Source organism: Piliocolobus tephrosceles, chromosome 9 (genome assembly GCF_002776525.5).
Source record: "Piliocolobus tephrosceles isolate RC106 chromosome 9, ASM277652v3, whole genome shotgun sequence".
Lineage (NCBI taxonomy): Eukaryota > Metazoa > Chordata > Mammalia > Primates > Cercopithecidae > Piliocolobus > Piliocolobus tephrosceles.
The window spans coordinates 108,947,453-108,969,240 of record NC_045442.1 but is presented as its reverse complement, the minus strand read 5'-3'; the positions used below and the strand labels follow the sequence as shown (position 1 = coordinate 108,969,240).

At 37.4% G+C, this 21,788-nt stretch overlaps 1 protein-coding gene across 4 annotated transcripts in view; it reads left to right on the top strand.

The window, feature by feature from the left end:
• Window positions 1-13,840, top strand: part of SPAG6 (sperm associated antigen 6) — a 62,851-nt gene extending 49,011 nt beyond the window's left edge. For 2 of the 4 annotated variants that reach the window (XM_023223135.2, XM_023223137.2), the window contains 3 exons: window positions 4,124-4,240; window positions 7,957-8,102; window positions 12,880-13,840. In XM_023223135.2, coding sequence (XP_023078903.1) covers window positions 4,124-4,240; window positions 7,957-8,102; window positions 12,880-12,949 — 333 coding nt within the window. In that variant the 3' untranslated portion in view covers window positions 12,950-13,840. Of the gene's footprint in view, window positions 1-4,123; window positions 4,241-7,956; window positions 8,103-9,003; window positions 9,082-12,879 lie in introns of all 4 variants that reach the window. The other 2 variants (XM_023223136.1, XM_023223138.2) reach the window with 2 other exon arrangements.
• The last annotated feature ends 7,948 nt before the right edge of the window (window positions 13,841-21,788 follow it).

The following is a 21,788-nucleotide window of genomic DNA, read 5'->3' as shown; positions in this document are numbered from 1 at the left end:
TAAATAACTACCTGAGACTGTGTAATTGATGAAGAAAAGAAGTTTAATTGACTCACAGTTCTGTATATTGTAGAGGAAGCATGGCTGGGAGGCTTCATGAAACTTACAATCATGGAAGAAGGCAAAGGGGAAATAAGAATGTCTTCACATCACAGAGCAGGAGAGAGGGAGTGAAGGTGGAGGTGCTACACACTTTTAAACAAGCAGATCTCATGAGAACTCTGATATGGTTTGGCTCTGTGTCCCCACCCAAATCTCATTTTGAATTGTACTCCCATAATTCCCATGTGTTGTGTGAGGGACCCGGTGGGAGATAATTTGAATCATGGGGATGTTTTCCTCCATACTGTTCTTGTGGTAGGGATTAAATCTCATGATATCTGAGGGTTTTATCAGGGGTTTCCACCGTTGCATCTTTCTCATTTTCTCTTGCCGCTGCCATGTAAGAAATGCCTTTTGTCTCCTGCCATGAGACAGGAGGCCTCCCCAGCCATGTGGAACTGTAACTCCAGTTAAACCTCTTTTTCTTCCCCATGTCGTGTATGTCTTTATCAGCTGCATGAAAAAAGACTAATACAAACTCTACCATGAGACAGCACTAGGGGGAGGGTGCTAAAGCATCAGAAGCCACCCCCATGATCCAATCACCACCCACCAGGCCCCACCACTGATAGCAGGCCACACCATTGATAAGGTTTACTCTCTAACACTGGGAGCAAGCCACACCAATAATCCATTAAGGAAAGCAACAATGAGTAATTTTTGGTATTCTTCCACTTTTCAGTGAAAAGCAGTTGAAATTGTGTTGGTTTCCCATAGTATTGTCAATTTTATTTTGTTAATTGCTATTTTTATGCATAGTGTTAAGAGGTAAAAAATAGTGTTGTTATTTACTGTGGTTTTTCCAATAGCCCGAATCAGGGAGGATACAGTCAGTTTTTAGAAATGACAGAAAAATGAATGAATTTAGAACTGTAGATGCTATGCTAGTTAATAAGGAAACCAGGCCCAAACCCTCAGAATGCCCTCAGTAGATAGCTCAGGATTCCTTCTCTGACATCATCATATATTGTGTCTAAGGATAAACATTAACTACTAAATGCAGTGACAATTAGCAAAATGTATAATCTGTTATTCATTAGTCCAAGGTAAGATATTACTTGATTTACTGAGTTAGGTAAATAGAAGAGGTTTTTGTTGTTGTTGTTGTTTTTGTTTTTGAGACAGAGTCTCCCTCTGTCACCCAGGCTGGAGTGCGGTGGTGCAATCTTGGCTCACTGAAACCTCTGCCTCCTGGGTTCACACCATTCTTCTGCCTCAGCCTCCTGAGTAGCTGGGACTACAGGTGCCTGCCACCACGCCCGGCTAATTTTTTGTGTTTTTAGTAGAGACGGGGTTTCACCATGTCATCCAGGATGGTCTCCATCTCCTGACCTCGTGATCCACCCGCCTCGGCCTCCCAAAGTGCTGGGAATAGACGTGAGCCACCGCGCCTGGCTGGGAGAGTTTTTTTGGCCCCATAAAATTTCTGTACAATTCATAGTATGGAGTTGTAAGAGCTATTTTATTTTGCTCACAGCCATAAACAACCAATCATAATGCATATCTTCTAGAAGGTAACGAATTTTAAAACCAACATGTGACATGATCTTGTATGTAGAAAATCCTAAGGAATTCACACACAGAGACACACACACATGCGTGCGCACACACACACAAATTATAGAACTAATAAGAGTTCAACAAAGTCATGGGATACAAGATCAATATACAAAAATCAATTGTATTTTCTTTTTTGAGACAGGGTCTCACTGTGTTGCCCAGGCTGGAGTGCACTGGTGCAATCTCAGCTTACTGCAACCTCCACCTCCCAGGTTCAAGTGATTCTTGTGCCTCAGCCTCCTGAGTAGCTGGGACTATAGGCACCCACCACCATACCAGGCTAATTTTTGTATTTTTAGTAGAGACAGGGTTTCACCATGTTGGCCAGGCTGGTCTCGAACTCCTGACCTCAGGTGATCCACCTCCCTTGGCCTCCCAAATTGCTGGGATTCCAGGCCTCAGCCACTGTGCCCGGCTGAGTTTAAGTCTTTTTAACAACTTTATTGAGATATAATTTACATACCATAAATTCACTCATTTTAGGTACACAATTAAATGATTTTTAGTAAATTTACAGAATTGTGCAACCATCTTCACAATCAAATTTCAGAATATTTTCATCATCCCAGAAGGAAGCCGCATGCCCATTTGTAGTCACTCCCTCTTCCTCCTCTCAATTATACCTGCCAGCTCCAGACAACTATAATCTACTTTCTGTCTTTCTAAATTTGACTTTTCTGGACAATCCATATAAATGAAATTATACAGTATGTGAACTTTTGTGCCTGGTATCTTTCACTAAGGGTAACATTTGTGAGGTTCGTTCATGTCGTTGCATGTGTCAGTACTTCATTCCTTTTCATTGTCAAATAGACATGTAAACAAAGTCTTAAATAACTAGGATTTCTATCATGCTGGATAATACAGCTGATTATGAATTATGATATACATTTCTATCTAGAAGAATGTAATCATAAGCTGATTATATTTCTTCCACATGAAAGATAGTAAAGCTCAGTGAATTTCTAGTGTCATTGGACTCTTTTCTACAGTTCTTGATTGATAACAACACATCAACTTAGAACTACTAGAATAAGGGTGTCTTTATTGTACAGTGTATGTGATTTCTGCTACACTGTTCAAGGACATTTTCACTGATAACAGTGAAGTTAAATTTGTTAGCTTGCTAAGATTACCATGATTTAAGATAGTTCCCAAGTATATTGGGAATTGAGAGTTTAATTCCAACTTACATTATACTACTTGTGGGAAAAAGCTGAGCTGCATATTTTACATTCCTTGTTTTATTTAATCTAATTTGTAAAACAGTGTTTGAGGATAAATGTGTCAAGCAATAAGAGACTGTGCAAGACTGCTTAGCCTGGGTCTCCAGGAAACCTTAAATTCAAGAGATTCTTTACTAATAACAAACCTGTGATAAAGTTTTGCTGAATCGATTCATCAATTATAAAGTTCATGATGTGAAAATCACAATGCTCCTTGACATTTCAAGAGCATTGCAAAATAATAGCAAAACAATATGGTGATCTCAGAAGACCAGGTTGGGTAAGGCCTCAGAGAAAGAATAGGTGAAGAGAAAAGCCATAAGGGAGCACTGAAGCACAAAACCTCAGTCAAGCAGATGTGGAATTCTAGTGGAAAATAGCTGGAGACAAACCCAATTGTGAAGCTTTCCAACTGAAGGGGACAGCCTTTAAGACAAAGAAAATGAACCACAACTAGCCATGGCCTGAGGGCTGGCTGCCATGATGTGCTGCAGCCCCATCAGGGCCCTTCTCCACTTGTGGCAAGGGTCAGCACCACATGATGTCACCTTGAAATACGGAGTGCAGGAGGGGGTAGAAATGGTACATATGGTACGTATTCTTCTGCTTGTGGGTGATACACTCCCTACTGTTGAGAAGATCTTTTCTCTGCAGTTGAGTAGATCCTATCTGTTTTGCTTCTGTGAAGGGGGAAATGTCTACCCAGGAGCTATAGCAGCACCTCTGCAAATGCTCATTGAATAATGCACCCTGTAGCCATTTTGACTGCCTATGTATAAGCCATGAAATCATGGATAATATAGAAAGCCTGATAATGACATTCTTCAAAAAACTAAATTATTTTCTTGTATTTGTTGATAAGTAGAAATGGGATGTATTAGTTATCTCAGTTTCCTGTATACAAATTTTTACTCTAATATAGTATATATTAATTTATAGTCTGTAACTTTGTGCTTTATAATTTTAATTTTCTTCTAGGTATTTTAAGAGCTCAGTAATACACTTTACATTTTAAGGCTGAACACAAAGACAACTTGTAGGATACTCTATGATAAAACCAATCAAAGCAGGAGTTTTGTTTTGTTTTTTTTTGACAATAATTTTAAAAAATGAAACAACTGCAGCTTAGACCAGGAAATTGATTTTATTTTCAAATTCCTGTAATGTGAGATTTGAATTCTTGCCGAGGTTTCATTGATTACTTACTTATATATACATCTGCTTTGTATTTCAAGAGTAAAAAAGCCATAAAGAGTATCCTGCAAAAATGCACTTACTTACCAGCCCTTGAACCATTTCTATATGATGCTCCTCCCAATATTCTGAAGCACGTGGTTGGACAGTTCAGTAAGGTAAGAAATGGCAGCCTCTAAGGGGAGGAAGAAAATCAAAATGATTTGTTAACTTATTTTTATTTTTTCTGTTGGGTCAGTAGCTTTTTCTGTAAGACAGGGTCATGGTTTTACTGCTTAACTCTCACCAATCTGTATGGACAGGAAAGTTACCTTAACAAAATTCACATGTAAATAAAACACTTTCTTCATCCTCACATTTTCCTCAAAGCCTCTACTGTCTTTTTAACTGTTCCCAGAAAGTAAAAATCTCATAATATAGATAATTTATATTGATAAGTGACTTTTAGTAATCTTTCTAGTGTCTTTCATCTCACTCACCTGGGAATACTGCAAAGATCATAAAGAAAAAAGGAAAAAGGTTTCTGAGCCACTGAAACATCTTTCACAAAGTTCATGTGCTTTACTGGAGATTTTCTCAGACAGTCATTTGGAGCATATTGACTTATTTTATGAACAATTTTAACAAATGTAGCTGTCATATTTCTTAGATTGTTGCAGATTAAATGATAGTAAATGGTAGTAAGGTAGAAAGGTCAAGCTGCTAGAAGTGGGCACAGCTAGCAGAGCTGATTACCAATAGCAAAGGATAAAAGAGAATAACTCTATTACCACAGACACTGATAGTCAGGATGGTGACCCTAAGCTGTCAAGAGCTGGCTAAATTATGCTCAGTGAATTTGGCTTAGGAAAATGGGGTCTGTGCAAGTAGTAGCCCATGGTGGTTATGAGCTCAGGTTCTGAACTGGAGTACCTGGAGTTCCCACTTACCAGCTCTATAATTCTTTAACAAAATATTGACCTCTCTAAACCTTAGTTTGGTTACCCATAAAATGTAAATAGAGTACTTATTTCATAGGGTCATTGTAAAGAGTAAATGAGATATTATTGTATGTTAAGCATTTAGCTCAATCCCAGGCACATATTAAACACTCAAAAGAACAAAAACAACCAAAGAGTTGTATTTAAGAAATAAAACGTGCAAGTGGGTCAGGCTAATTTAAAAGATTTTTTTAAAAAAATGAATGGGGGGTGGCAAATTCATTTGAATAGTCAGTTATAATGTTATATAAATGAGAAATTACTATTCATATACTATGTTTCTACAAATAATGAACAAAAACTATGTATTGTTATAACTTTTAAAGTAGTCCCTACAAATAAGTTTGTCTAGTTTTAGGTCTCCATCTGAAAGATAGAATCTGCTAACAGCCTTCAGTTCTCTCAACTCTGTTCATGACCTCCAACAGTTCAACTGGCCCTCAAGTGCCAGAGCCACAGGAAAGTAGAAGTTTCACATTGCTGAAGCCACTCACCCAGGCAGGATACAGTTCTGTGTATCAAACACCTATGTCCTTTCTTCCTCCTTCCAAGAAAATAACCTCCCCCTCTTAGTTATATGGGATGTGGGAGATATAATGGCATGCCCTCTTGACAAACCAACTAAATAACCAAATAATGCAGAGAAAAGACTAAATTACCGCAAGGGAAATTGGTCAATTTCTTTCTTTCTTTTTTTTTTTTTTTTTTTTGTACTTTTGGGTGCTAAGAAAGTGACCAGCTAATTTGGTCATCTAAGAGTGATAAGAGATCAGGACTGAGCAGATCATCTACAGACAGAGTCATCTGTTCTTGAACTGGGTAATTGACATTATTTCTGAAAGTTTCATTTTGTAGTTTAATCTTTTAGGCTAGTGAATGAGATATTCTGGTTTTATTGAAGTAGCTATGAAAGTAAACACTAACCTACATTAAGAGTTCAAAATACGTAAAACCAGTGGGATGTGTGGAAGTTAGCCCCAAGATAAAATAAATACACTACCTGTATCATATACACTTATAAATGTGCCTTCAGGAATATTTTCTTAATCGAAAAGATACCAAAGCACTAAAAAGAGATGATAAAGCAAGGTAGAAGGTGAAAAGGTACTGAAGTAGCTAGGGACAGAGATAGGAAGTAACGAAAATTCTCCAGGCCAAACGAAATATGTAAAACCAATATATTTATGGAATATTACTTTTTTAATAAATACATACTAGTGCAATCTTTTATTGTCTGTTGATTTATGTTATTGTTCTATTAGCAAGATCCTTTTGTGGTTTTAATTATTTATTAAATGCCTACATGTACCCAGCTCTCTGTTCAGCATTGGGGAACAGACAAAAAAGATTAAGTTGTTCTTCAGGGAACTTTATAATGTAGCTGAGGAGAGCAGACAAAACAATTAGAAAACATTTCAATGTACTAGAGTTGGAGATAAACTTTTTTAAAAGAAGGAATGAGTGAATGTAGTCTGAAATGTTCAGATAGGGCTTCAATGGAGGAAGGACAAATGAAAGGAGCTGGTCTCCTTGCAGAAGGAACGAGATGGGAAAAAAGGGTGTTTCTGTCAGAGGGATAGTAGCAGTGACCAAGGAAGAGCGCACCACATTGTGAGCCCACCCCTTCCTAGTCTGGTCAGTCTTTGTTTTTTTTGTCTCTCATAATAAATTTCTTCATTTCCACTGGCTTTTCCCTGTCAACATGCAAACGTGCTCAAGTCTCCTTGATCCTAAGATCAAAACCTGCAACATCTTTAGCCTTTAGTTCTATCCTACCTCGGTCTACTGATTACCTCTGTTTTCTCTTTCTGAAACTTTAAAGTTTGTCTTGACTTCCTTACTTGGGACACTTTCCTCAGCTGCTGATAACCTGGCTTCCTCAACTTCCCCTCCACACACAGCTGCCTTTACTCAAGTCTTCAGCACCTTTCTTCACTGTCAGATCCAGTGATGACTTGTTTTTTAGTTTTCATTGGTTGTTTTAAGAAACCTTCTCTTGGATTTATTGATTCCTTACATTTCTGGTCCTCTGTCTCTCTAACATTTCAGTCTCCTTTCTCTGCCTACACTTTAGTATATTTATTCATTTGTTAAACATTTGTCAAACCTCTGTTAGGTACCAGGCTAGAGGGAAATGAATGAATGAAGTCAAGTATAGTTTCTGCCTTCAGTGACATTGTGACAGACATATAATGCATAATTAAAAATTAAAATTAAAATATTGTATGGTATTTAGGTATTATGTTGTAAGCACACGGATGGTGGTTTGACAGAATGCTGACAGAACAGAAGGACTCAACTCATCCTGGGATAAGGGGATAGGGGCTTCCAGAGAAGGATTCTTAAAGGAGGTGACACGAGCTAAATCTTAAAAGATGACTAAGAGCTAACCAAGCATAACGGGAGAGGTTTGTGGAGTGTGGAAAGCCATTTTAGGAAGAGGTAACAGCATGGGCAAAGGCAAGAGATGGCACAGCATGCATGCTGTGATGTTACTGAAACAATATTTAGGATGGAGAGTAGTGGTGGCTGGAGAGGTATTTAGGAGCTGGGTCCCAGAGGACCCTTTGTGCCTTGTTAAGGAGCTTGCCTTTAAATTCTCAGGGAGCAGAGAGACCTTGAATGGTGTAAGCTTTGTATTTTACATCTGTGAGTGGATCACTGTTGCCTTTGCCCATGTTCATTGCCTTTATTTCATTTCTTTAGCTTAAAATTAACACATTCTAAAAAGAGCACATTTCACTTCAAATCAGCAGCAGATTTGGCTCATTATGTTATAGGTGTATTGGGTATAAATTCTCCTTTACGTTTTCTTACATACATTATTGCTTCTCAATAGTAATAATCTAACTTGGAAAAGAAAAGCTGACATTTTATGTGCTTCACTTTGCAAGGTGCTGCCGCATGATAGCAAAGCTCGACGACTTTTCGTAACAAGTGGTGGCCTTAAAAAAATTCAAGAGATAAAAGCAGAACCTGGTTCTCTCCTTCAAGAATACATCAACAGTATTAACAATTGTTACCCAGAGGAAATAGTGAGGTAGGGAAAATGGACTTTGAAACGTTCAATATTAGAATATAGTTTTTCTGTCTTCAAATCTAGGTTTTATATCCATTGTGTCAAAATGTGGACTTTGAAATACGATGTGAGGCCAATATGTACCTTTATTCCTCTCTTGATCTCTTCCCCCTGCCAAATTAATTAATGATCTGACAGACACACACATTTCCAATTCAAACTGGAATGTCATCGAAGACATTTTTGTGCTAATTTAACACATGCTTTACTAAAGAGTACCCAAATATAGAGTTCAAAGTAACCAGTTTTTAAATTGTGAATACCTGATTATAAAAGGCCTATAGATTCTGATTTTCATAGTTAACTGCATATTAAACAGATGTTGAGTAACAAAAAAAAGTTACTATCTAAATGCAAAAAAACCCCAAAATAATGTTTATGATATACAGGTTCTTCAGAGTAATATAGCAAGATGCTATTTTCAAGATTAATAAAAAGATTCATTTTTAAATGAAGTTGATTTGCAGAGCATTCAGCCTAAGCCTCAGTCCTTGTAAACCTAAAGGAGAACTATTCCACTAAACTCAAAATAAATAAAAGCAAAGCTACCAAAAAAAGATAGAATGATTTAAACAACTGAATCTTTAAAAATGCCCCCAAGGCATGCAGGATAAAGACATATTTATCTATGTTTTCTCATCCTACATTTATTTCTTATTTTCTTTGATTAATGTTGGAAAATATAAATTCTAATTTTTAAAACTTACATGCTGTAACATATACTTACGTAAGTTGCAACATGTCTGTTAATTCTTCCTATTTAATATCAATAGTGTTTAATACATATGGTAACATTAATTTTAAAAGCACAAAAGCAATTTTAAGATTAACATTTGTTTTCTATCCACATATTTTTACCTAGTAAATTCTTTCCAGAGTTGCAAGTTTGTGCACTTTTAGGAAGTTTATGAGAACTCCTTGACCAAAAGAGTTCCAATAAGTCAGTTTTGAAATATTAATATATATGATACATTAAAGCAGTGATATATCATAACATGTATAATTTGTCTACATATACAAATTTATTTTTATTTATTTTTTTGAGATGGAGTTTCGCTCTGTCTCCAAACCGGAGTGCAGTAGCATGATCTTGGCTCACTGAGATCTCCGCCTCCTGGGTTCAAGCTATTCTTCTGCCTCAGCCTCCCAAGTAGCTGGGACTACAGGTGTGCACCACCACTCCCAGCTAATTTTTTGTAGTTTTAGTAGAGACAGGGTTTCACTATGTTGGCCAGGATGGTCTAGCTCTCTTGACCTTGTGATCCACCCACCTTGGTCTCCCAAAGTGCTGGGATTATAGGTGTGAGCCACCATACCATACCTGGCCACAAATGTGTATTTTAAAAGTTTGTGTAACGTAAAATGTGTAAAACCATTAAATGAAGGAAATATTAAAATCTTTTATGAAGAAAATAAAATTAATTTTTATACATGGAATATATGTCCCTTCAGGAAGAATGGTATTTTATATAAGTTTAAGGTAACTTTCAATGCAATTTTGTCACGAACAAAGTTATAGAAAGATACGGAAAAAAAAAAACAAAAAAAACTAAAGTGTCCCCAGAATGAATGACCTATTAGAATCAACCAATGGTAAGGTGCTTTGTTGAAGAGAAGTCTTTTTCCCACATTTTTGAAGGCATATTTTAATTGAGCACCAGGAAAAACAGCCAACTCCATCACATTAGAAATTAATCTAGTGCCTTGTCGGAATACTATTGTAAATTTTTAACTGCTCCAATTCTGTGGGCTGAGATTTTATTTTTAAAATTGGCTAATTATCATAAAGAATTTTGGTTACCTAACTAATATTTTCAAATTTCTGATATATATATATTTTACCCACACAGGGCAAGTAGGAAAACCTCAGTTATGTCTTAAAACATTAGGTTCTATAAAATGGTATTTTATAGACATCTTGGAAATGTTGTCCTTCTATGAAAATAGACAAATATAATCTCAAAATAGTTTTATTTTTACAATTACATAATTCTCAAGAATCACTTGGTGACAACTATTTTAGAATTAATTATCCTTTGTAAGACAGTTTATCAACTGGTACATTCATCTGTTACTAACCTAAACATTTGTTTCATATTACCTTCTGATTTAGTAATCTTTAAATTTTTTTAATAAAGAAAGGTAGGTAAATGAGAGGAAAGGGGTCTGGACTAGACATTAGAGACCTAAGTTCTGGGCCTGGCTCACTCCACAGCCATAAGGTGTTTTTGAACTCATTTTTCTTCAAAATTTCTGCCTCAGCTGGGGTGGGGAAGCAGCTTTGGGGCAACATCTAATTTCGGGGGGGAGACATGGACACAGTCTGCCATTCAGCATATTTCTGGTATCATAACAATATAATAATAACCCCAATTCTCTGTGGGTCTAGGATAAGGTCAATTTGCTTACATTCTTAAAGGCCATTTAGAGGTAAGTTGGGATAGCCGTGTTTGCTGGCCAGAGGGAAGGAATTTCCTGGTCTTATCTAGAGGCTCATTTTCTTTCCAAAGGAGTAAGCTAAGAGCTCAGGCTTAGGTGTCAAATAGACCTTAATTCCTCTCTCAGTTATAACTACTTACTATAAATAACTATTACCTTGAAGATAATAGTTAACCCTTTTAGCCACAGTTTCCGCATCTGTACAAGGTGATTAAAGATAATTACCTATTTCATATAGTTAGAATTAAAGAGAAAATGCTAAGCCAAAGGGCTACATGTGGCTACTGAGGACTAGAAAAATGGCTAATATGTCTATTAAACTGAATTTTTAATACTGAATTTAAAATTTAAAAACCGACACTTGATTCAGTTATTGGAAAACTTTTAGATATGTTTGGAACAACTTGTGAGTCTATTTTTTCAACTGCAAATTTTATATAATCCAAATACAGACATACTAGCCTTTTTTTTTTTTTAAATTAATTTATATTTTTGAGATGGAGTTTCACTCTTGTTGCCCAGACTAGAGTGCAATGGCGCGATCTCGGCTCACTGCAACTGCCACCTCCAGGGTTCAAGCAATTCTCCTGCCTCAGCTTCCCGAGTAGCTGGGATTACAGGCATGCACCACCATTCCCAGCTAATTTTGTATTTTTAGCACAGACAGGGTTTCGCCATGTTGGTCAGGCTGGTCTCGAACTCCTGACCTCAGGTGTTCCACCCTCCTCAGCCTCCCAAAGTGCTGGGACTACAGGTGTGAGCCACTGCGCCCGGCCCATACTAGCCATTTTTCTAGTCCTCAGTAGCTGGTGGCTCCCATTCAGTCTACATGTAGTTGGTGTCTCCCACATTTAACATGGTAATAACAATTATTATTAATCTAATATCAATGATAACATCATTATATCAATACTAAGAATACTATATTATGAAATATGTAAAATATTAATGTATTAGTATGGTAAATATTTATCACATTAAAATATAAAATTAATATTTAAATTAAAATGTTAAAATTTTAAAGATATTTAAAAATCTACCTCTCAAATTCATATTATCTGGTGTCTGATACATTTGAAGGCCTAGGAAGGTAAAGTCTGCTTTAAAATTTTTGACTAAGAGAAGAAACAGTTGTGAATTTCTCAGTGTAAGAATACTTCGAAGAAACCCACTGTTGAAAGACAATTTTTTCAAAAGTAAGAGACTGTTAGAGGAGAAACATTCTTTCAGGTAGCTTTTTGGGTGTGTACATAAGTATCTGTTTATGTATGCCTATAAGCACACTACTAAGAAAATACAGCTGTATTTTTTTTTTGGTCCACCTTAACTTGATAAATTGTGGAAGGAATTTTAGTGTAATATAAATTATGAGTTTTTAGGTCAAGCATCTGGGCATAGATAAAGATAACTAACAAAAGGCAAAGCAAGTCTCTAATATTAGGTTTTATCTGGAGAAAATGCCTTCAGAAGCTTAATCATTTTGAGTGATTTGAGAATTTTTGAATTATACTTTATAAATTTTTAAAAATTATTCTAGAATGCCTGCTTAATTTTATTTGACATTCATTTATCTGCATGTAAATTATTTCCATGACATATTAAGCATCTCACAATTGATTGATCCACATATTTAATACTTTATACTAAATCTTGTATAAAATGTTCAATTTATGAATGTAAATGTATAGTACTATAGATGCCCAAGAACTATTAATAGTAAAAATGATTAATTTCATAGGTTTGTGTGATACAAGTATTTGTAAATAGTTTTTTTGAAATTATATTTTATTAAATAGTTTTTCAATATGAATTATACTCCCAGAAATTTTTGTTTTCCTAGGTGACCAGATCTGATTAAAACCCATGCTGAGAATGATCTCTAAGGCAGTTAGAATGCAGAAGTTGATTAGTAACAATAGACTATGTAGTCTAACCTATGAAAAAAGTCTATTAGCTATGATCCTTAAAGCAACATTAGCCACTTGATATGATTAAAATGAAGTCTCTGTAATAAAATATTGTCACTGGATTGAAGATTCTTGTTTGGAAAATGTTCCCATTTGCCCTTACATTTATATCCCTTAAATGTTTTGCTACTTCTCTAGCACAGTTTTATGAATTTGTATTCTCTTCCTGGATAGCCTCTAACTTTATGCACAAAGCGTTTCTGGAGCATTATTCAGAGTGTATTTGAGATTTCCCTCACAGGATTATTTCAGATCAATCCCCTATACTGCATCTTATGTGCCTGCTGTGTTGATCATTTCACAAGTGTTTAATGGAGTATTTTCTTTTTCAGGTATTATTCCCCTGGATATTCAGATACACTTCTGCAGAGGGTGGACAGCTATCAACCACTGAATAACTAAGCAAAGTTATATTTTGATACTCAAATTCACAGCAGAGTAGTTATGAGTAACAGTAATTACATCTTTCTAAATATTTGAACTAAGTATATTCTAGATTTATTTAATGGGAAATACCTTTAGATAATATTTTCTAAATTTATGTAATACTTTAAACATTAGTAACTTGAATATATGAAGAACTATTCATGGTCATTCGCATGCATAGGACTTGCTCTAAAAGTAGATTTTAAAAACACGTTAAAGGGTTTTAAGGCATTTATTACATGCAGACACCTCCCATGAGATATAGATAAGAGATGGCATTCAAAAACCCTAGATTATTCTAGCTAATTCATCATAGACATAGGCAAGGAAAGCTGGCCTTGCTAACTATATAGTAGGATACAGAAGAGAAATATTTGAAAGAGAAAACTGATGACATATACAGGGCACTTGAAGGAGACTCTGATGCTAGTTACATAAGTGTATTAACTTAAGACACAGACTGTGTGGGTAACCTGTTAGGTTTTGCCAAGTTTAGGAAGAATTTACTCCTCTTTACCACAAGTTTTCCAAAATCCCTTCCCCACCCTATCTAAAGTGTTCCTTACCTTTCATGGGGCCAGTGAGGGTAGAATTCAGAATAAAGAGTTATACTCCTGCATACATGCTCTCCTTCTCATTGAAAGGTTTCTTAGTCTAGCTCTGCTCATGAATAAACAAAGAAGCAGGCATGTAAAATTGATCCTTGTCCTAGCTTCACTTTTCCAAGTTTCAAAAATCATATTTTCAGATATTTAAGGAATAATTTGAAGATAATACCATCAGGCTCGGACTTCAACATGCATTTTCACTTAGGAAGCGGTAAACGGGTGAAAGAGGGTTTCAATAAAATTTTAAATAAAAACAGCATTACAATTGTCCTTTTCATTTTTCCTATCCAGTGTGTTACTGACCTTGGGGAATATGTGATTGAATTTATGGGTCTTGATTAGTTGCTGTGTGTGTGTCTTTTGCTTTAAAGGGATATTACTTCTGCTGCTGTCTCCTGGAGGAGGTGAGTGGTAACCCCCACAGCCCTTAGGCCACGGTATTTCCAGTCTGACTCTGTTTTCAGGTTTCCTTCTTGGACTCTCTCTCTCTTTTTTTTTATTTTTATTTTTTTTATTTTTCATGCAAAAGGAGCTACCCATTTGTTTTTTGTATTTTCTGGATTCATCTCTGTCATCATTATTTCATAACAGTGCATAACTTTGTTGCATCTTTTAAAACTTCATAATACACAAGAATACCCCATTTCGTTTTGCCTTATATCTGGCTAAGATTGTTGGTGATTTCGTTTTTTTTAATACTTCCTTGGGCCTATTTTGTTTCCTTGCAGCACTTTCTTTGACCTGTTGAATAGGAAAGTGTAATTTGTATTTCCAGTTTTATAGCTTTCCTTTCTTTCCTTCATGCCTACACAGTTTGTCTTATTAATCTTTTAATTGGAGAAAATAAAAGTAGTTTTTATCTTTCTTCATTAGGGCTATTCTTAGATGTGTTGGTAATGACAGAAATTAGTTTATCTGGGTAAAAACCACCTCAGATATTGTTGTAATGTCAAATTTCCTAGTTGAAGTTTTTTACTTCATAGATAATTTCATACTTATCAAATAGTACTAAACGAATAAGTAATAAAATACTTAATAGTGTTCAGATGGGTGTTATAATCTGACCATATGCATTGTGGAAAATTTATGCTATGGAATGTTTCTTGACATAAAACACTAAACAGAATGAAGCTTTACTTTTTGAAAAGTATGTTGTGAGATTTAAAAAATATATATAAAAACAAAATCTTGTTCATTTGTCATAGGGCAAAAATAATGCCTGTTATTAATGATATCCACTGATATTTTTCACCCCCATGTGAATTTTGTCAATTTCAATTCCCTGTGCAAACAAACGCCTGTCCCATTGCTCCCTACCCACCCCCAACCCCAGGAGTTTATTTAAAATTTCCCTGTTCTTAGGAATTCTCAACTTATATGAACAACTATTTTTAGGACTTCAGTTCAGGAATAGAATTACTTGGACCTTATTATTATAGATTCAGTCCTTTCATGTGTTGTGGAAATAGGTAAAATCAGTGGTACCTGAAAAGAGATGTTGAAAACATAGGTTCTAGTCTCTCTCTGTTAAGTATTATAGTAAGGGTGATAATAGTTGCTCAGCTTACTCATAAGAAGCTTTTGAAAATAATCTGCAGTGGTGAACATAACAATGTTATAAACAAATCCATTTTATACAAACTCGACGTGATTAATGGAAAACCCGATAGCCAATGGCAGATTACATATTTTAGCCAGCAATTGTGCAGTATTCCCCAGGTCCCACACAATCTTACATAAGTGTAGTTCAAGCCAGATGATTTGTGATTTTAAAAAAACCCCTACATTTCCTGCCCTCATGGAGTTTTCCAATATAAACACATTTGCCCAGACAGAGGCAGTGAAATAGGCACAAGACACTGAACACAAAACAGGCATATTTAATGTAGTATGGAAAAACAAATGACAACCCCATATTTGCAGGATATTGACCTGTTTTTCTAACCCCTTCCTCTCAAAGAAAACCCTATTCCTTAAAGAAAGGATGAAAGGTTTGCTTGTTTCTAAACTTGATTTGAGGTCCTGCTTAACATAAACCCTGACCTTAAATTCCTGGGTGAGGCCCATCTCCCATCCCAGATGTCAAGTTTAGAAACTAACCTTGAAAGAATGAAGAATTTTTCTGTTGTGTTTTCAAATAGCCAATTCTTTGATTAAGATAGGTGCTACCAAATGTTGAGGTTTATGTACACTGTGGCTTATTCTGCCACAGAATTCACTGTTTAAAAAATGATTTGTAGCTCTTCTGCTTCTTTCAGGAGATTAAAAGGATCAAATGGCTGTCCTATAATTATTACATTTACCAGTTGTTTAAGATACTTTTGACTTTTAAAATTAGATTTGTTCATGCTCTTATTTTTCTAGTAACATAAATACTCATGTTGTTTTGTTTTTACAAGGCCTTGGTAGGCCATATAATTAGATGCATATTCAGTGATATTACTTTAAAGAATGGTGGGTTTTATTGTTTTGTAGATATCAATAAGTTAATATGTTTTAAAAAATTAGGCAGTATATGAATGGATAAAGAAGCAAAAATATGACTCCACATCTCACAACCCAAAACAGAATTGTCATTAACAAGGTGAGATAATTCCAAATAGCTCTCCAAACCTTTGTACAGCTAGAAAAATTCTGGAAAAATGTATTCATGCTACACATGTTATTTTTAAATTAAAACCAAAAGTTACCACAGTTTGCTTGTTTCATGGAAGATAAGAGTTTTCACTGTGTTTTTAATTTTAGTGGGTTTAGGAAAAAAATATTTCCTTGGAGATTAAGTTAGAGTTTAATACAAAATATTTATAAATGGGCTTCTTTTATTCATGATTGCTACATTTTATAAAGTAGATTTAAACTGAATGCTGGATAAAGAACATTATACCAATATATATCATTATTGCAAAGTGATTTGGTATAGATATTTATACATTAAATAAAGCCTGTAAATTTCCTCAAATATATAGAATTTGTGGTAATACAGTCTTGCTAATTTTTTTTTTTTTTTTTTTTTTGAGGTGGAAGTCTCGCTCTGTTACCCAGGCTGGAGTGCAGTGGTGTGATCTCGGCTCACTGCAAGCTCCACCTCCCCGGTTCACGCCATTCTCCTGCCTCAGCCTCATGAGTAGCTGGGACTACAGGCGCCCGCCACTACACCTGGCTAATTTTTTGTATTTTTAGTAGAGACAGGGTTTCACCGTGTTAGCCAGGATGGTCTCGATCTCCTGACCTCGTGATCCGCCCGCCTCGGCCTCCCAAAGTGCTGGGATTACAGGCATGAGTCACAGTGCCCGGCCCACTCTTGCTAAAATTTATGCATTACTGATAGTAAATGTTTACCCAAAGTATTTTTGGATATAAAGAAGTCCAACTCTATGAACTCTTGTAACCGATATTGAGTGTTCTGTTTTTTATATTTCTGTTTGCATGTATAGTTTAAGTCATACAAACAATACAAGTGAGTAAAGTGCCAAAGGGAATGTCAACGTTTTCCCATATTTTTCTTCACTAACTGAAGATGACCTTTTACTTAGATGAGTGAAATGTGCCCTGTTCTCAGTCCCCAGTGTCATCCAGCACTGTGATGAGCACACAGGAGAACTAGCAGCAGGTTGGACTGAGAGTAAGGGCCTCTAGGCCCCTGGTTGACCTTAGGTCACACTCGCTCTGACCACAGCAAGTCTCCCCAAATCTCTAGGCCTTAGGAGACCCGTATAAGAATCTCAAAACTACTACCCCAGTCAGTGGCCTTGGCAATTTGCTAATAGCACCCACTTCATCAGATTCTGAGGATTAAGTGAGGATGAGCGAGCAGAAGGCGTGGCATGTAGTAAATGCTGCCACTATTACTCTATATATCTTTGTACAAATATAAAAGGTGCCCAGTCCTCAAGATAGTTTATTTCCATCTGGCAGAAATTATTGTAATAGTCTTATTTTGTTAGAGCAACACACTTTACTGCCATCTGCTGGAAAATTCTCTATAAATATGCAAATCCATGATGTCTAATATGTGAACTGTGCCCCCTTAGAAGTGCTGGTGCCCTTGTGAAGTACACAACCTGTGTGACCGTGCACATTAGTGCTTGATAAATCATATTTGCTACTCTTCTTTTCACTTGTGTAATGGATTTTGAAGGGAGTTTCAGATAAACAATGCTACTGGATGAAGAAATTTATTTAAAAAAATCAAAGAGTCAAATTAATATCAATAAAAAGAATCAGCATTTTGTTGCAAAACCTGGAAACATTTGTGCCCACTACTTCCCTCACTTCCCCCTTCCCCCACAGAAAAGTGTGCTCTACAATAAAACCTGCAATCTAAGTTAGCAGAGATGCTAGGTAAGCCATTATTCTTGCATTTATAAACACTGTATGCGAGACCAAATTTGGAGCCACATTGTATATATGCAAAACCAATGCACATTTTGGAATAACCCAGATGGCCTTTTCATCTTGACTTTAAAAATTGAATAAAAAATATTATATTAATAATGTATCATCACTGCAAGATGGCAGATCTCCAGAAAGCAACACTTCTGGGCTTCATTTTCTTCATCTCAGAACCTGGGCTGGGATGTAACAGGTGTCCCTTTCTTTTAGCCAGACAGTCCTTAATGAAGGGATGTTATAGTACCATTTTGCACACAAAAGGAAATATTTGGCTCATTTTCATAGATAGCTGTACAGTCATGGAGAAGACTGACCAAAGTTGGATAAAAGAGAGTTTATTGATAATGGGAGCAGTCTCCCAGGACACAGGATTTATCACTCTGGCAAGGGTGATAAGATGACTCTTGGAGGCTCAGAGAAAGCAACAGCCCATGGTAAGTGAAGTGGAAATGCCATAATTGCCAGGGCCAACTGGAAGAGGTGTCAAGTGACTCAGAGAGGTGGGCATGCTGGAGTTCATAGCCTATGTGGGGATGTAAAACCCACCAGCTGACTGCGTTCTTAAGTGAAGGCAGGGAGGACATACCATTTACCAAAGTGATAAGAAATGCATTGTTAAGAGGGTTACTGAGAATCTTAGTGGAGGCACTCTTCTGTATGCCAGGGTTGACTGGAGGAGACACTGCTATAGAACTGGGCTCCTTAATAGAAATAAGGATGATAGGATCCCGAAATAACAGAGGCCAAGTAGCAAGACTTAACTGTCAGAAGCAAGCTGTGCACAGTTTTTGCAATGAGTGGCAAGACTGATGTGGCACCCAAGGCCCAATCTACAGAGAGCTGTGAAAATGCTTAATAGAATTTCCTAGAAACAAGATAAATGGGCAGTCAACAAGCATCAATTTATAAAATAAAAAATATGAGGCTGAGGGCAGCTGTCAAGGTAAAAAGTCAGTCACTAGCTCAGTCTCCAAACCTGAGTCAGATCTCAGATCTGGGACCCATTCTCTGAAGGAGAGGATGATCCTTATGCCAACAGAACCTAAAGCACCTGAGCAAGTATATTTAGTAATTATTTCCCCAGCACTTCAGAATATTGTTCCAACCCTTTTACCAGATGATAGAGCTCTGTGGCAGGTCTAGACAGCAGTACAAGAAGCCCTGCTATATCCCTCAACAGACCCCGTATTAGAGGAATCTGTGGTAGGAAAGAATGCTCGAGATAGTTGCTGGTAACCAATCTCAATAAGAGAATCACAGCATAGACCCCCTAGGATGCTGGAGAAGGCCATATTATCTGTAGTAAACAACAATATACGATTCTAAAGTTCTTGGCTGGTTTACCAAGCCAAGGTGGCTCACACCTGTAATCCCAGCACTTTGGGAGGCTGAAGCCGGAGAATCGCTTGAGCCCAGGAGTTCAAGACCAGCTTGAGCAACATAGAGAGACTTCATCTCTACAAAAAATACAAAAATAGTTGAGTGTAGTGGTATGTGTCTGTAGTCCTAGCTACTTGGGAGGCTGAGGTGGGAGGATCACTTGGGCCCCGGAGGCCAAGGATGCAGTGAGCCATGATCACCCCACTGCATTCTAGTCTGGACATCAGAGAGAGACCCTATCTCAAAAAAATAAATAAAGGAAATTCTTGCAGACCCCTGAGCCCTGATTGAAATGAAGCACCTGACCATGAGACATCAAGTAACTATGCAGCCTGAGATATTCATCATGAGCTGGCTCTGTCAGACCCACCAAGTTATAAAGTTGAGTGGGCCTGGCAGCAATTTATCACAAAATGGAAGTGGTAGATACAGGATTGGGCATGAGCTGGGTCAGAGGACACAAGTAAGTTGTACCAGTTGATGGCCCAGACCTACATGTCATCCACTCCTATTGCACTGGTGTTTATAACTACAGTGTTCACGACTATTTCAGCTCACAACTATGGCTGCATGGAGGTGTCCCTTGTGGCCAGCTGATGGAGGAGGAAAAGGGCTGACCTTCATTCATAGCTGGCTGGCTCTGCATAAGAGTGCAAGCCAAAAATGGATGCTGCTGCACTACAACCCTACTTAGGGTGATCTTGAAAGAGGGTGGTGAGGGAGAAATCCTTCCAATGGGCAAAGTTCCACTGGATGCACTTGGTCATCCACTTTATGTGAAAAGAAGAGTGGTTCAAGGTAAAGAATATGCACAGACTCATGGACAGTGGGGGATGGGGTGGTTGTTTGGTCAGGGCTTAGAAGCAGAAGGACTGATATGGATATAAGTTGTGAAGAACTTTGTGTCATACGTTAATGCACATCAAAGCAGCCACTACCAAAAGGCACTAAACATTCATATCTCAGCCATGTGTGCAGCAGCCTCTCTCGTTGGCTACTGTAGTGCTGGCACAATGGGCACATAAATGGAGTGAGTAGCCATGGTGGCAGGGATGGTGGCTATGAATAGATCCAACAGTATGGACTTCCATTCACCAAACCTGATCCAGCTACTGCCACTGTTGCTGCCAAATGTCTAACCGGTCAATAACAGAAACCCCAATGTAGTATCCCTCGAAGAGACCAACCAGACATTTGGAGGTAAGTTGACTTCAACTTCTTCCACCCTGCAAAGGGCAGGAATTCATCTTGATTGGGATTATTGTATATTCTGGCATGAATTTGCCTTTCCTATCCATAGGACCTCAGCCAGTACCACTACCCAACGACTTAAGAATGCTTGATCCACTGGTATTAGATTCCATATGATACTGCCTTGGATCAGAGTCTACTGGTACTATCACACATATTGCATCATTCCTGAGCCACTGCTTTGACAGAATAGTGGACTGTCCTCTTAAAGACATAACTGAGGCTCCAGCTTGGAGAAGATACCCCCACAAGGTTGAGATACCACCCTAAATCAATGCCATTATATGGTGCTATGTCCCCAATAGGTAGAATACATAGGTCTAGAAACTATAGGAAGAAGGAGGAAGTAGGCATGGCTCTGCTTACTGTCATTCCTAGTGGTACATTTGGGGAATTTGTGCTTCCTGTCCCCAAAACTTTAGATTCTGTGGGTCAAGTGGTCTTGGCTTTCACTGGGGTAATACTTTACCAGTGGACACAAAGTCCCATTGTACTTCACACTACAGCTGCCACCCAGTCACTTTAGTCTCCTTATGCCAAGAGACCAGTGAAGAAAGAGTCACTAAACTAGCAAGACCATTGACCCTGATCATCAGGAGGAGGTAGAACTTTGTCACAGAACACAGAGAAGGAAGAATGTTTGGCACACAGGTGATATGATGGGATGTTTCCTGATGCTCTCATGCCTAGTTTTAACAGTAAATAGACAAGAACAGAAGCTACGGCTGGGATAGACATGGGGACCAGGGACTCAGAATCTTGGAGACAAGGGTCTGGGTCACCCCATCAGACAATCTGCCTAGACCAGCATGGCTGCTGGCAATGGCTGAGGCAATTCTAGAATGAGGACAGGGTAGAGAAGAGGGTGAAATGTCAGTTAACCTCAGGCTTGAGATCTATTGCAGCTGCAGTGACTATAATTTGCTGATTAACCTTATAAGTTTCCCAGTAATAAAGGCCAATGAGAATCCTGGAATTGCCGAGTACTGGGTGGATGAACTTACCCCAAGCGGCAAGTGGATCTGAGCAGCACAAAGGGTGGCCCACAATACTCTAGCACTCCACCCATGTCTCGTTTTTAGGACCAAGGGCCAACAAACCCGTCCTCCAACTGCTGTGATTTTTGGTCATATGTTTTATATCCTTACCCACAAATATGAACTGAATTAAATCCTCAACCCACA